The 15947-nt window shown below is 48.4% G+C and overlaps 1 protein-coding gene across 3 annotated transcripts in view; it reads right to left on the minus strand.

The window, feature by feature from the left end:
- Positions 1-5519: 5519 nt before the first annotated feature.
- Positions 5520-15947, minus strand: part of Slc39a11 (solute carrier family 39 member 11) — a 416305-nt gene continuing 405877 nt past the window's right edge. For all 3 annotated transcript variants that reach the window (XM_028761255.1, XM_028761256.1, XM_028761254.1), the window contains exons 8-10: positions 11087-11185; positions 8125-8283; positions 5520-7115 (exon numbers count right to left, since the gene is read on the minus strand). In XM_028761255.1, coding sequence (XP_028617088.1) covers positions 7037-7115; positions 8125-8283; positions 11087-11185 — 337 coding nt within the window. In that variant the 3' untranslated portion in view covers positions 5520-7036. The remainder of the gene's footprint in view (positions 7116-8124; positions 8284-11086; positions 11186-15947) is intronic.

A 15947-nucleotide genomic window follows, 5' to 3' on the forward strand; every position in this document is an offset into this window, starting at 1 on the left:
AAGAGAAGTAAGAATTTACATATTTGTTTTATTCTTACATTGGCTCAGTGTTTTCCATGGGACACTCCCCCACCCCCCCCCCCCCCCGCCCCGGGACTCGCTGGAAGACAAGCAGGCTGCAAAGACAACTGTGCATTGGGCCCTCTCCCTGGAAGGCCAATGTCAGAGATGGAGTTCATTTCTGACATCCTTACACACTCATTTCTGACACCCTTACACACTCAGCTACCAGTAGAACCTGGACCTTGGCTAAGAGGCTTTCTGTCTGCATGGTTCCCAACTGTGTCAGAATTCCATCCTTGGGACAACTAACTTAGAAGGGGGGAAGAGTTTCTTTTTCTTCATGTTTCAAAGGGTTCCTTCCGTGGTTGCTCTGAGCCTGTGCTGAGGAAGGACATTATGGTGGTAACAAGAGATGAGGCAAAAAGGAAGACATTGTCACCCCAACAGCTCTGCTAGCTTCCTGTCTACTGCCATGACAAGTATCATTACCAAAGCAACCCGGGGAAGAAAGGATCTATGTGGCTTGCACTTCCAGGTCCTGGTTCATTGAGGGAAGTCAAGGCAGGGGCTCAGGGCAACTCAACTTGCTATTCCACACAGCATAACCTCTGACGAAAGCATTCGTTTCATAGCCAAGAAGTAGAGCAGCAGTCACAGAGGCTACTGCTGGCTAGTTGGCTAACACATCGGCTTATACTCACCTAGCTTTCTTACATAGCTCAAGACCATCAGCGTGAGGAATGATGAGTCCTTCTATATCAACTAAGAATCAAGACAATTTCCACAGACATGCCCACAGGCCAATCTAATCTACGAAATCCCTCCACTGAGACTCCTTTCTCAGGTGAGTCTAGGCTGTGACTGGATTTCCAGTCTCATGTTTGGATTTTCAGAGGGACCATGGAATGCAAAGCTGCTAGAATACATGTCCAGAGGTTTACCGGTGCAGAGTTCCCACATTCCTTAGCGCCTGGCAGCAGTCAGTTGTTTCTTTGGCTCACCCGCCACATCACCCTATCCTGGAGCAGGAAACAGCAACCTAGCTCCCTGAGGTTATTTAGGAGTCTAGAGGTTTCTGTGGTAGCTCCAAAGTCCAACTGAGGCCACGAAGGATCTATTTTACCTTCAAGCCACCAAAAGAACTCAAGTACTGTCACCAAGAACGAACATGAAGGTCAGGAGCTGGACAGAATCCAGAGATGGTTCAAGGCTGCTGCTTCCCGTAGCCACTCTGACAGCACAGGTGAGCAGGAAAAAAGAGAGGGAGGAAGGTTTAATTCTTCCTCCTGTAGGGGAAGGGTAGAGAGGGAGTGTGTTGAGCAGTGTTCTTTCTACCCATGAACATAGTCTTCTCATTAGCTGCTGGCCTGCACTGTATAGGGAGACATCAGAAAAGCTAGTTTGTTAAAAGTTCCTATATATCTCGGGCCACCATGTCCTGTGCTAGAGGACAGGTCACCCCAAAGCTAATGATATTTGACCCTCACAGTGTGCAGTCAGGGGCCCTTTCTAAAACCTTCAGTTTGATTTTGTTAGCACTTCTGTATGTTTTTCTCAAAGAGCCCTCTCTACCGTGTATACTCTCTACGTCGGCCTCCCCAGACTCAGCCTTGGAAAAAGAAAGCAGGAAGTAGGAGGTGACAGCACAGTGACCCTCCAGTGATCCTGGAGTGATCATGGGAAGCCAGAGGTCACTTCAGGGCATCTGACCTGTCTCATTGTAGCCAAGCAGGCAACAGCTGGGGTTGGCACACTGTGTGCTGAAGCAGGTAGACAGGTCGGAGAAGGGTTCAAGAGCATGTATCTGGCTCTCCCTGCATATGGGCTTGTCCCCATCACAGCCTTTGTCCCCCATCATGGCCAAGGACATTTAGAACAGGGATACAGGAACTTTGTGCAGTTGTAGGCAGCACACATCACCTGGCCCAAGATGGGCGATCTGGAATCTGAGCATACCTGCATCCTGACTGGGCTCACCCAGGACCTTAGCCAGAGGGAAGAGCTCCCAGATCTCAGAAGCCTGAATGCTTGTAACTTGGGATGCCTGCCCCCACCCCAAGATGGGGTATGCCTCACAGATGCATAGGTGAAATCTATATAAGCGTGTAATATACTCTAAACTTTTGTGTCTCTGCTGCATGGATGACATGCCTCCATGTAAAAGGAAAGAAAAAAAGCCACTCTCCTCCAGGCCCATTGTCTTCTGGCTTTCATACCCCTCCAACATGCACCAGGAGTTGAGCGAGGTCTGCAGGCTGCGGCCTGTAGTGCTTACCCTTCTCCTCTTCTGTAACCAAACCCCTGACAAGAAGCAATGAGGAGGGAGGATTTATTTTGGCTCTGTTTGGGAGGGTAGTGTCCATGAAGGCCTGTTAGGGAAGTTCACGCTGAGAGAGTCTGTGTGACTGGAACTCGTCACATACAGACCTAAAGAAACTACGTAATAAGGATAACCCAAGGGAGGGTGTGTGAATCTCACTCAGAAGGGGAAACAAAATAGTCATCGGAGGTGGAGGGAGCTCTGTGAGGTAGGGAGTGATGGGGTGTGGGGATCAGGTGTGGGGAGAGAGGGGGTGGAAGAGGGTTGGGAGTGGGAACAGAAATCAATGGGGGCATCTCTGGGACTAGCTGGAGACCTGGGATGAGGGGGAGGCTCCAGGGAGTCTATGAGGGTGACCTTAGATGAGACTCCTACCAGCAGGGGTTATGGAGGCTGAAGTGGCCACCTCCTGTAGCCAGGTGGGACTTCCAGTGGAGGGAGGGGAACATCAACTCAGCCACAAACCTTCAACCTGAAATTTGTCCTGCCTATCTACAAGATGTGAAGGGATAAAGATGGAACAAAGATTGAAGGATTGGCCAACCAATGACTGGCCCAACTTAAGACCCATCCCATGGGAAATGGGCGGTGGTGGCGCACGCCTTTAATCCCAGCACTTGGGAGGCAGAGGCAGGCAGATTTCTGAGTTCGAGGCCAGCCTGGTCTACAGAGTGAGTGCCAGGACAGCCAGGGCTACACAGAGAAACCCTGTCTCGAAAAACAACAACAACAACAACAACAACAAAAAGACCCATCCCATGGGAAGAGATCCAACCCCTGAAACTATTAATGATATCCTGCTATGGTTGCAGATGGGAATCTAGCATAACTGTCTCCCCAAGAGGCTTCATTCAGCAGCTGATGGAAACAGATGCAGAGACCCACAGCCAAACTTCAGGCAGAGCTCAGGGAGTCTCATGGAAGAGTAGGGGACAGAATTGAGTGAGCCAGAGGGGTCAAGGACACCACAAGAAGACCTATAGAGTCTACTAACCTGGGCCCACAGGAGCTCACAGAGACTAAACCACCAACTAAGGAGCATGCAGGATGGACCTAGGTCCCCTACATATTTGTAGAAGATATGCAGCTTGGTCTTCATGTGGGTTCCCTAACAATTGGAGTGGAGGCTGTTTCTGACTCGGTTGCCTGCCACTGGATCCCCTTCCCCTGGTTGGCGCTCAGTGGGAGAGGATGTGCTTAGTCTGGATGTGACTTGATGTCCCTGGGCAAGGTGGTACACAGGAGGGCTGGGGGGAGAGATTTGAAAGGGTGTGACTGGGAGGGGTGGAGGGAGGGGAACTTCGATCAGGATGTAAAGTGAATAAATTAATTAATTAATGGGGGAAAAAAGGACACTATCATTCCCTTGCCTCCTTTACTGACAATATCTTACCAGAAAATAAAAGTTCTCTGTGTGCATATCCTTAGTAATCTTCAAGCCTGGTCTGCTTCAGAAGAGAGTGTTTTAGTTGGTTTACTGTTGCTATAATAAAGTACTCAAGGCTAAGGACTCTATGAAGAAAAGAATTTACTCAGCATAGAGTTTTAGAGGCCGCAAGTCCACAACTAGGCAGCTCCAGCCAATCAGACTCTGGTGACAGTCTGTATTAGTTTGCTTCTCTGCTGCTGTGATAAACACCACAGACAAAAAGGAACTCGAGGGGGAAGAGATTTCTTGGGCTTACCCTTCCATCATTGCAGGAAGTCAAGGCAGAGACTCAAGTAGGAACCTGAAGGCAGGAACTGAAGCAGAGGCCATGGAAGAGTGCTGCTTGCTGGCTCATTCTTCATGACTTGTTCAACTTGCTTTCTTACACAACCCAGAACATCTTGGCTGGAGGTGACACCACACTCAGTGGGCCGAGTCTTTCTACATCAATTGTTAATTAATAAATATCCACCCCCCCCCCAAACACATCCACCAGTCTGGTGGATAATTCTCTCAATTGAGATTTCCTTTTCTCAAATATGTCATTTTTGGGTCAAGTTGACAGAAACTATGGCACAAGTTTTAAAGGCCAACGATACCATGTGGGAAGGAGAGAGGTCACACCGTAGGACAGGAAGAACCATACTCCAGAATTAACCCAGATTGCAGAACAGTTCCCTCTGACCTCTGACCTCCAATTAAACAGCAGTATCTCTCAACCTTGAGACACTGTTACATTGGGGATCAAGGTTTCGAGAAACCCCTGAGCACACCCTCAAACAAGAGCAGCACACTGTGGCAAACACAAAACAGTAAGAATGAGAATTATGAACCAAGATAATTTTAGGATTTAAATTTTTTATTTATATAGCTTGGGAGAAAGTGTATATATCAAAATGGATTCTAAAATAGACACTTCTATAATAGGGGCTGTCACAGCACTAGATTAGTTCCTTTTGTAAAGGGGGTGAGTGACATTTGATGGTATGAGGAATGGCAACAACTTCTGAGCCAATGACCGTTGCAAAATGAGGAAATAGAGTTACAGTAAAATAGTAGGTGATACCTTGAGTCAACCTTGTCTCTCTAATATCTGAACCCATTCCCAAATCTAGAAAACCTACTGTAATGGAACTCCTGGTCGGGGTAAGTCCAGCCAGTTCATGAGCACAGGATTCAAGTTCTAGATGGATGTTTGTCCAGCACTGCCCGTGTGTGTGTGTGTGTGTGTGTGTGTGTGTGTGTGTGTGTAAGTTTGGGTGTAAGTACAGCTGTATATGATACAGTGGATCTGTATGTATATGCAAACCTCTATTGGGTGACTATCTCTCCTAACCCTAACCTTGAAGAAGGAATCAGAACCGGAAGGATGGGGGTAATACAACCTAACTCTCCTGATGCTGTTGGAGATATGGGGGAGCAGGAGGTTCAGAAGAGACGTATAGTATTTCATCACCGGCACCAGGGGCCATGGTATCTAACGGAGCTGTTTTCCAAATGCCATTGGGTAACTGTCTTAGATCTCCAACTGTCTTAGATTCACCCCATTTCCAAGCCCGATTCTCCACTAGAGCCTCCACGTTTCTTAACATCCCTCCGTCAATCTCCTTTGTTCAAATAAGCTGGAGTTGGATGTGGTCTTCTGCAGCCTGGAAGCTGACCACTCATCCTGCTGTGAGGACCTCTTCACTCCTGCCGGCGTTGTGTGGGAGAGGGGCCTCAGCAGCTCTAGAGAGCATTGGTGTTGAGGATGGAACGGAACACAGCTCATGCACAACGAAATTCCCTTTATTGACATTAATCACAGTTACGAGGTCTTATCCAGCAGAAAGGATGATTTGCAGCAACAGAACTACACATGGAGACATAAGAATAAAAATACATAACATGTGCCAATCACCAAACCAGCTAACCTCAACCAATCAAACGAATCTCTGAATCAATTTTGATTACCAGTGCTTCAGAAGAACGGACACACCCCGCCAAGGTTGGCCGCTGGGATCTTGAACATTCACAGACTACAATATCCATCCTCGGAGGGATGGAACATGTAAACACAGAGGGAAGATACTGATGACCCAGTCAGTACCCAAATGCCTGGCTCCCGGGTAGAGCCTGTTCTCTGAGTCCCACACACTCCTCCACCATGGAGGGCTTAGGGCTCAGATGCGTTGGGAGAGCAGACGGTGGAGCTATGTATGATGGAGTAGGTTAGCATGTAGTCTAGGTCCAGTCATTCTTCAGGATCATCTCAGAATTTTAAGTTCTAAGAAAGGAAATGTAAAAATACCTCTTCTTACCTCCCCCCGCCCCTTTCCTTTCCCATTAGAAGCCTGCTGGCCAGAATCCCACAAAGCCTGCTGAAGCTGAGGGGCTCTGGGTTGTAAGTTTCCAAATGGCCAGCAGAGAAGGAGCCTTGTCAGGCTCTGAATGTCATTCCTAGAGTTGACTTAAGTAACTCTGGTAGTCAATGAGGGGGTTGAGCATTTGCCATTTGCTGGTATCCACACGTCTCTCAGAAAAACAGAAGCTGTAAACACATCAAGATTAATAGCTAGGAGATCTGGGAGCCACAAGGAAGTGCCTGCTCTTGTCATCTACAAGGGAGGGAGTAGCTTAAAACCTACTCACAGGGCTCTTTACAGAGCTGTGTGCTCACCCTCATTTCCTTATTTCTCTAACTTTGGCAATGCCGATCTTTGTCTTAGGACAAAGGAGAGAGACAAGCTGCCTTCCTTCCCTTGGTGTGGGGGCCCTCCCGTGCATGCCTCCCTGGAGGAAGCAGACCCTGTTTGAGCTGGCTCAGCCTTGGAAAGCAGGCTTCTGGGTTCATGTTGCTTCTGTCCCGGCATTCTAGGTGGACAGAGGGTCCATGGAAAAGGAGTACAAGGGGCCCTGGCAACCTGCTCCAAAACCTTAGGCCAGCATGCTCAGGACTTATAACCTAGGAGCCGGCTTCTGGAGGTGACCCTGAGGTGTTAAAGTTGAGTCTAGAAAGGAAGACTAGAGGTGGGACAGTAGGGGTTAGCCTCGACAATCCCACTGAAGAAAGACGCTTTCCACTCAGTGGCCAAAACACAAATCTACAGTTCTATGACACCTTGAGATTACAAAGAAAACCAGCTTTTCCCTCTAAAGCAAAACGAAAAGTCAAAATGTAATCAGAGCTGATCTGGGGTAAGGAGACAGAGGGGATAAAGGAACAGGAGTTTTAATGTGAAGAGAGGCTCATGGTCCTGTAGAGGCCTGGTGCTTTCCTTCATGGCGTCCCAAGGTTGTCAGAGCTAACCGAGGCCCACATCAAGGGACATCATCACCACAAATCCCAGGATGGAGGCCCAGGATGCCAGCTTCCCATTGCCACTAGGAAGGAAAGAGAGGAAGATGGTAAGATTTAACTGGTGCTTCTTATGACCTTAGGCTGATGACCCTAACTACAACAGAGAGTATTTTACCAAAGGTAGCAGCACTGATGGTTGGGTACCATACATCAAGTGACCACTCCCTCCTGATCCCAAGCTATGCCCTCCTTAGCCCCTGGTTGGGGCTGTAGCACAGGGGAATCATTTGACCAGAGCTCTCCAGTTCTAGGCTTGAACAAACAAAGCGTAGTCTGCAGGGGTCCTGGGGAGATGGCTCAGTAGTTAGAAGCACTTGCTGCTCTGCAGAGGACCAGAATTCGGTCCCTTGCGCCCACATCAGTAGGCTCACAACAGCCTATGATTACAGTTCCAGGGATTTAACTCCTAACCTTCATGAACACACACACACACACACACACACACACACTAAAAAGTAGTGTCTGTTTCTTATGTTTTCTTCACGTATGTTGAGAGAGGTTATAGGAGCCATTTCTCCTCTAGCCATATCTCCTGTTTTGTGACACAGTCTCTGGCTGGCCTGGGACTCTCGGATTAGGCTAATCTGGCTAGCCATGGGGTACCAGGAATCCACCCGTCTCTCCCTCCCCGGTGCTGGAATTATAAGCACATGCCACCGTGTCTGGCTCTTCATGTGAGTTCTGGTGTGGCAGGCACAATGCTGACTGAGCCATCTCTCCAGCCCTGGTTATTATTCCTTATGAGGTGTCAGGATAAATGAGGTGCAGAATTGCTGTTAAACAAACCTGAATGACACTGTGCCAGGCCCCTCCCCTGCCCACCATCCCTGCTTTATGCCACTGTGTGATGTCACCTGCCTCCTCTTTATTTCAGCTTTAGCAGCCAGAGGAGTGACAGGAACAATTGTGGGCAGGGCCAGAGGGGTCTTGGGCATAAAAAGAAAGAGAAAGGAAGAGAGGACAAGTGTTAGAGAGGGGGTAGTCTCAGACGAGGCTCGGGACAGGGCTGAAGAGTCTCGACTAGCCACCTACCTGGTCTGCGCTTCGGGGATGATGTCATCCATCACAACGTAGACCATGGCGCCAGCAGCAAAGGCCAGCGCATAGGGCAGGATGGGCTCAGCCAGCACCACCGCAAACGCTCCAAAGACCCCAGCCAAGGGCTCCACCATGCCACTCAGCTGTCCATACCTAAGGAGGGTGCAGAGACAAGGACCAATGAAGGGAACGGAGACATTGACCCATGCAGACATGCCACTTGCCCAGACTGTTGATCCCACCCAGAAAACAGACTTTTATGGTGGGCGTCTTGTCTGGCCATGTTCTAAGAAGCTGCTCCTGGCCCAGCTTTCCATGGAGTAGTGACAGTAGCTTTGTACCCTTATTTCCTTTGGATCTTTAAGTTGCCAATGTTGTCTTTGATGATGACAATCTGATTGGGACGTAACTTGTATCCCGTGTACCATTCACTGTGTAGCCATTGGTTTTTTTAGTGTGTTTACAAGGTTAAGTGGACATCACCATCAATTCCAACATTTTTATCCTTGAAAGAAGCCTGTGGCCATTAGCAGCCCTGTCCTGTTTCTTGCTCCTCCCAGCCCATCACCATGAATCTCTCTATTGTTTTTCTCTATATATGTTTACCACCTCTGGATATTTCCTATACACGGAATCATATATGGTTTTTTTTGGGGTGGGGAGGAGGCTTATTTCAACTAGCACAATGTTTTCTAGGTGTATCCTCGCTGTAGCACGTATCTTTCTTTTTTTAAAAACAGTTTGGTGTGTGTGTGTGTCTGTGTGTTGTATATGTGAATGAAAGTGTGTGGTATGTGTGCATGTGTGTTATATGTGGGGTGTGTGTGTATGTCTGTGTTTGCTTGTGTATGTATGTGTGTGGTATGTGTGTAGATGTGTTATATGTGATGTGTATGTGTGTGGTGTATGTGTGAATGTATGTGTGTGTTATATGTGGTGTGTGTGTGTTATATGTGATGCGTGTATGTGTGTATGTGTGTGTGTGTGTGTGTGTGTGCCAGAGAGGATGTGTGTGCCTGTTCTATTACTGTTTCACTCCCCTGAGACACGCTTTCTCACTGAAGCTAGGCAGGGAGCCAGCACTCCCCAGTGACCTTCTTGTGCCTGAGCAACACTGGGGTTACAGGCACACATGGTCACAACTGGCTTTTTATATGAGTACTAGGGGTTCAAACTCTGATCTTCATGCTTGTATAGCAAGTCTCCTCTGCACTGAGTTATCGTCCCAGCCTATGTACTAGCATGCATCTTCCTAAGGATGAGAACCAGTCACTGTATGGCTGTAGAACACGTTATTGGTCTGCACATATTTGCTGCCTATGTTGATTGATAGGACACTGATTAGGAATGGCCTTGGTGTGTCCAGTTGTTGTAGGCATGTTTGGGGGTTCAGGCTGTAACTGTACTCTTATGTGGCAGAGGCGGGCCTACCTGGCCATTTCTTTTGTTGAGAGTATGGTCTCTACTCTCCACCCCTAGAACCGCCATCTTGGCTTCAGATGAGTTTCCTCCTTTTAAGAAATTCCTTTATTTGAGCTAGCAAGGAGAGGTATGCACTGCTCTAGATTAAATGATCTCTGATCAAAGCAGCAACACAGAAGAATGAGCATTGAGAACGGCAAGGGAAAGAGATAAGCCAGGGCCCTGTCGGCAGAAGCCACCTGCTACAGGTGCAACACCAACAGGTCAAGAGCTGGGTCCCCCTTCTTGAAGTGGGTGCTTGGTAAGGTGCATAGCCCCTGAGATTCAGTCCTCCCCCAAAAAGAAGGGCAAGTTGTATGAACTGTGAGATCCCAGTCCCTCTCTGGCTAAAAGCGGAAGTGGGCATGGGTAGAGACCCTTCTGTTGCTTTTACTAAAAAGCAAGATTTGCTGGAATCTTTTACAGTAGATAGTGCATCCTGCTTCATGTTTTCATGGACAACCAGCAGGACAGACAGCCCTCTGGTCTATAGACCTGTGGCCTTGTCTCTGAAAAATGTAGCTTTGACGTCAAGCCCCAGACGGGAGTTTGAGAGGGAGAAAAAAAGAAAGCTTCACTTTCGGATCTTAGTGCTGACCACAAATCTCTGCATCACCCCCCTCCTTTCTTCCTGGTGCCTCAACTCTCTGAAATGACATCTGTGGCTTTGGTAGATTATGAAAATCTCTAAGGCCACCCACCTCCCTTCTTTCCCAAAGCCTCTATTTGCGGGACTCTAACAATAGAGAAAGGGATCTGTAGAGAGTGGAAACACGATCATTTAGGTACATGTACAAACTTGCAAGCCGCGGGGCCTTGTACGATGGAAGGCATTTTTAAATTGTCCCTATTAGCAGTCTACGTGAGTGCTGTGATCTTACACCGTAGACCGGCCATTGTTTTAGTAAAGTAACGTGTGAGACCCTTGTCCCAATTGGGGACATATGAGTGCAGCTCATGTAATGACTCCCTGGGCCCAGGTGGTAACAAGATGATCCTCAGCTGAGGACACTGTGACATTCACAGGACACATATTAGGGGGGAAGTGCCCAGTGCTGAAAGCTATGGGTTGCTATCCACAGACGCCTTTGAAAAGGGACATAGCCAGGCAGTGGTGGTGCATGCCTTTAATCCCAGCACTTGGGAGGTAGAGGCAGGTGGATTTCTGAGTTCGAGGCCAGCCTGGTCTACAGAGTGAGTTCCAGGACAGCCAGTGCTAAACAGAGAAACCCTGTCTCCAAAGACCAAAAAAAAAAAAAGTGAATAAAGGACATAGCCACTCAAGCTGGTCATGTAAAGGTCAAAGGTCAAGAGATGATCTTGTTTCTTGGGGTCTTCTCTGTGGGTACAATATTTTCCCACATTTGTGGTGTATTTCCAGAGCCCAGCAACTGGCTTCCAACATAGCTTTCAACATGAGCTTGAACCTGCCAAAGGGAGTTCACACTGAACAGTTTATAGCCCATGCAACTTTCTTCTGACCCAATGGGCTCACCAGAAAGCTTTCCAGGTAGAGTAGCCTGCTCCACGCAGAGGAAGGCTGACAGCCAGGCCCTCTGGGAAATTTTGGATCCCAATTCCAATGGCCAGATTCCTGCAAAAAAACAAGAACGTATAAGACCTAGTTAGCACAGTTTAGAGTCATCTTAGAGAGGAATTGCTTTGATCAACTAGCCTGTAGGCAATGTCTCTGGTGAATATCTTGATAATCAATTGATTAGGAGGTCCCAGACCACTGTGGGTGGCACCATTCCCTGGGAAGACGGCCCTGAGCTATATACGAAAGCTAGCTAAGGACGAGCCTGTGAGCAAGCCAGCAAACAGAGTTCCTCCATGGTCTCTGCTTCAAGTTTTTGATTGATTTTCTACCCTGACTTCCCTCAGTGATGGAGTGTAATCTGTAAGCTTAAATAAGCCATTTTCTCTCCTAAGTTGTTCTTGGTCAGAATGTTTGAATCATAGTAATAGAGAGAAAATTAGAAAAATAACATGTAAAAAGTGTTGTCTGAAAACATGTACCCATCAAAAAGTGGGGGCCTGTTAAGTCTTGAAGTTCTTCTTGGTGTCAAGGAGCCAGGCATGGCTCTGTGGTGGGTAAAGGAAGAAAGAGAGCCCACAGATAGGCAGTAGCATCATAGGAAGGAGTAACATCTTCTTCCTTGTTACCCTCTTGTCCTGAGTCCCTGGTCACACTCTGTCTTTAGTATGCTATAGTGCAGCAGAGAACATGCTGGCTCTGAGTCAGGATGCCGCAAGTTCTGCCACCATATTTTATAGAAATCTATGTCAATATGTCTATGTACAACATGGAGATACCCACCTCCACCTTGAGGGATGCTCATGTTACATGACAACATAACAATGCCTCAAAGGCTCTTAACACAGAGAGATCATCTGTGCCCTTGAGTTCCTGTTTCCTATAGTTCAGAGACGGGCGTAGCTCATTTTATCCAGAAGGCACATGAAAACCGGTACAAGGAAGTAAAGACACAGAACCTGAAGGTGACACGGATGTGGCTCCAGGCTCAGGTTCCCCATGGACTCTTGCTGCGTTTCTCTGGGCTTGGATGGTGTTCACTGTGACAGCCTCTGGCTTTGTGCCTCTGCAGGACACTAGGGGCTTGTGTTGTGCACCCGAGTCAAACGGTAGGGACCTGTCTTTGAGCGATTGCTTTGTGCAGAAGCCAGAGACTAGATCACAACGAAGAGAGAATAGGAATAGGTAGGCACACAGGCAATATATAACTGATCAAGGGAGATGGGGCGCTTGCATGATTGTAATTCATATTGTGTACACATGAACCCTCATGCCAACTTAAAGGAGACATGCCACACAGGAGGGAACGGGGCCAGCCTGAGGGCAACACAATGGTAATTTGAGACTACCTCCCTGGACAAGACTCTACCTTGGTTGGACAGAGGTAGTCCCTCCAAGGAGAGCCCTTCTGATGACAGAGCTTCAAGGGCATCAACTAGCAATGCTGGCCTGGGGCCTGAAGGAGTTGTGGGTGGACTAGAGAGAAAAGAGGACCAGTCACCTCATGCTTAGCTTTTTGGTCAATTGACTCCTGTCTGTCCACTTTGCTCGCAGTAGGAATTTGTCCCTCAGCTCTGGACAGATATAAGGGAGATGGGGTGCAGAGCAGCGGCTGGGCCTACCCTGTCTTTACTGGTCACTCCATCCTTGCCTCTGGGCTCCCAGGAAAAGAACACGCTTTTCTGCCTTGAGGGCCCACCAGGCCAGCTCTGGCCATGGCCCTCTGGACTAGATTCCAGCAAAGAGCACCACAGACAACACTCAGTATTAAATATCGAATCTCTACTTTGAGGGCTTCATCTCACACCATATTTGCCTTCATCCTCTGGCACCACATATGTCCATGCATCTTATATGAGGCTCAAGGACCCTTTACCCTGGAACCATTTCAAAGAGTCTCTTAGACAAAGACTGACCCTACCAGAATTGAACTTATAAACATTTAGCTGGCATGCACTCCGTTTAGTTAAATCATATCTTTGAATCCTTGGTCCCCAGCTGGTGGAACTATCTGGGATAGACTATGAGGTGTGACCTTGTTGAAGAAGGTGTGTCACTGGGGGGCAGGCTTCGAGGCTTCAAAGGACTAGTGCCAGTCCCAGTATGCACTCTGCCTCCTGCTTTCAGTTTGAGATCTGAGCTCCAAGCTGTTCCTACTCCGCCTTTACTCCGCCACCATGGACTCTAACCCTATGAAACCGTAAAGTCCAATTAAATGCTTTCTTTGACAAGTCACCTTGGTCATGGTTATTGCAGCAATAGAGAAGAAACTAATATAAAAGTCTTGTTGGTTCCTGATTAGAATGGAAGATCCTATACTTCTGTTCTAATCAGCCACAGAAAGAACTACAGTTTGTTCTAGAAGCTTCTTCTATCAGTTTTATGTCCAAAAGGACCCTGAACTCCTATTCCAGGAGGGAGAAACACCAGGCATACATTTCTGTGGAAGAAGCACATCTCAAGAATAAGTTCTTGCCAATGTTTCTGTATTCCCTGCTGTCTGCTCGATAGCCAGACATCATCCCTTGCCTCACCCCAAATGATGGTCGAATAAGACAAGTTTCCTTGACTTGTTACAGAGCCCAGTGCTAAGGATTGTTTTTTCCTGAAGAGATCAACCTGGGGGGTCAAGCTATGTCCCATGTCTCTTCTCTGACATGGAGGCAGGGCTCGGTGGTTGGCTAATGGTTCATTGTTAGTATCCACCCTTCCATACACACAGGCAAGGAACGTGACCTATCCTAGGCATGTGCATGGAGTCACCAACCCAGTGTCAAGTCTAAAGTGATGCATCCTGTCCAAAGTCCTGCTGTCCACCAGGCAGGTTGGGGAAGCCTCCTCCACATCCTGCCCTGGAGCTGAGCTCTGATAAGCAGTACAGAAACCCCATTCTTCCATCCCTGGCAAGCCTCGTTGTCACTGCCCCACCCTGGCCCTGGCACAAGGTTTGTAGCTGCACCCCAAGATCTTGCCAGGTCTTTCTCTGCAGGGCAATGCTTTGCTATATGATCAGAAAGTCTATCCTGAACATTCCTGGGCTCCGAAGACCACGGTGCTGGCTGAAACTACAACCTCTCTGGCTTCTCTCCTTCCTGCGTGGCCCTTTTAAATTCAGCTGTCCTTTATGTGTGTGTGCACGAGCACACACACACACACACACACACACACACACACATGCACACACAGCCAGCTGTGTTCCCATTCCCAGCTGTACATTGTGTTAGTTTCTCACTGCTGTCCCAAAATACTTAATATGAATACATTAGGAAGGAGGAAAGAAGGAAGGAAGGAAGGAAGGAAGGAAGGAAGGAAGGAAGGAAGGAAGGGAGGGAGGGAGGAAGGAAGGAAGAGAGGGAGGGAGGGAGGGAAAGAGGGAAAGAAAAGAGGAAGGGAGGGAAGGAAGGATAGAGGAAGAAAGAAAGGAATGATGAAGGAGGGAAGGAGGGAGGGAGGGGGAAAGGAGGGAGGAAGGAAGAAAAGAAGGAAGGGAGGAAAGATTTGCTTTGGCTCACAGTTTCCAAGCATTTAGTCTGTGGTCACCTTTTTCCAGTGTGTCTGGTCATAGGGAGAGTATCCCAACAGGGAGCACAGGGCAGAGCAAAGCTGTTCATGTGACATGAAGGATGTAGAGAGACTCAGAGGAAGGGCCTGAGACAAGAGACAACCTCCAAGGACATGTCTCTAGTGATCTATTTCTAACCAGGTCCCAGCCCTGTGAGTACGCATCAGCTGGCCCAGACACCACTGAATTATGAATCCATCAGTAATGACAATGAGAGGTCAGAGCCATTACAACCTGCTCATATCTCAATGACTGGATTCATCAGCTGGGGGCAAAGCCTTCAGTGTCTGAGTCTTTAGGAGACACTCAACATCCATAGCACAACAGATGCCGGATGGGTGGGGAAAGACGCCCGATGGATGGGTTCTTCCTCTCTTCTCCATCATCAGCATCAGCTCTGGGGTGTGGTTTGGATCCATAGCTCTCAGAACCAGTTCTCCAGTCTAGTCAGCAGGGAGCTTTACCAGAGGCCTCTGCCTGGGACAGTTCTGCAGACTGATGGATTGTGGGACCCAGTCCTGAGAGGTCTGATGGAATCGCTCTGGTTGAGCATCGACAGCTGATCGTCAACATCAGCAGCAAAGGTGAGGATGAAAGCAGTGGTTGAGGCTATCTCCATTGTGACAGCTTCGCTCTGCTGTCTTGATCACCAACGCATGCTGGGAGCCATGGACACCAGGAGCCACTGTGTGTGAGGGCTCCACAGACTGGGTGTCTGCTCTATGTAGAATCTGACTTGGGAGGCCCTGGAGGGAATTCTGGGGACAATGGCAGAATTCCTGGGCTAGTAGAAACACGGGGACTAATGAACATCAAGGAGAGAGAGAGAGACAGAGACAGAGATAGAGAGAGACAGAGAGACAGAGAGAGATAGAGAGACAGAAAGAGAAAGGAGGGAAGGGAGAGAGGGAGGGAGAGAGGGAGGGAGGGGGAAGGGAGGGAGGGGAAAGAGGAAGAGAAGGAAAGAGAGAGGGAAGGCTCAGCTGTCAGGGAAGGTCTTCAGAGGACAAACTCTGAGCCTACCGCTGGTTGTACTGGCAGGGATGGCAGACAGCAAGGAGGAGAACCTGTGCCTAAGGTAGAGCCAATGGCTCAGAGAAGGCCCTCACCATAGTCTTTTGTACAGCCATCCATGACTTCTGACCCAACCATGCACTCTACAAAGGCATTCCTGAGCAGATAGGCGTGGCTGACCTCCTTCCTTGCAGCTTGGGGAAGGCAGAGCTGAAATGGGAAGGTTTCCTTTCCAGGAGCGGC

This window comes from Grammomys surdaster, unplaced genomic scaffold (assembly GCF_004785775.1).
Source record: "Grammomys surdaster isolate TR1022 unplaced genomic scaffold, NIH_TR_1.0 126906, whole genome shotgun sequence".
Taxonomy (NCBI): Eukaryota; Metazoa; Chordata; class Mammalia; order Rodentia; family Muridae; genus Grammomys; species Grammomys surdaster.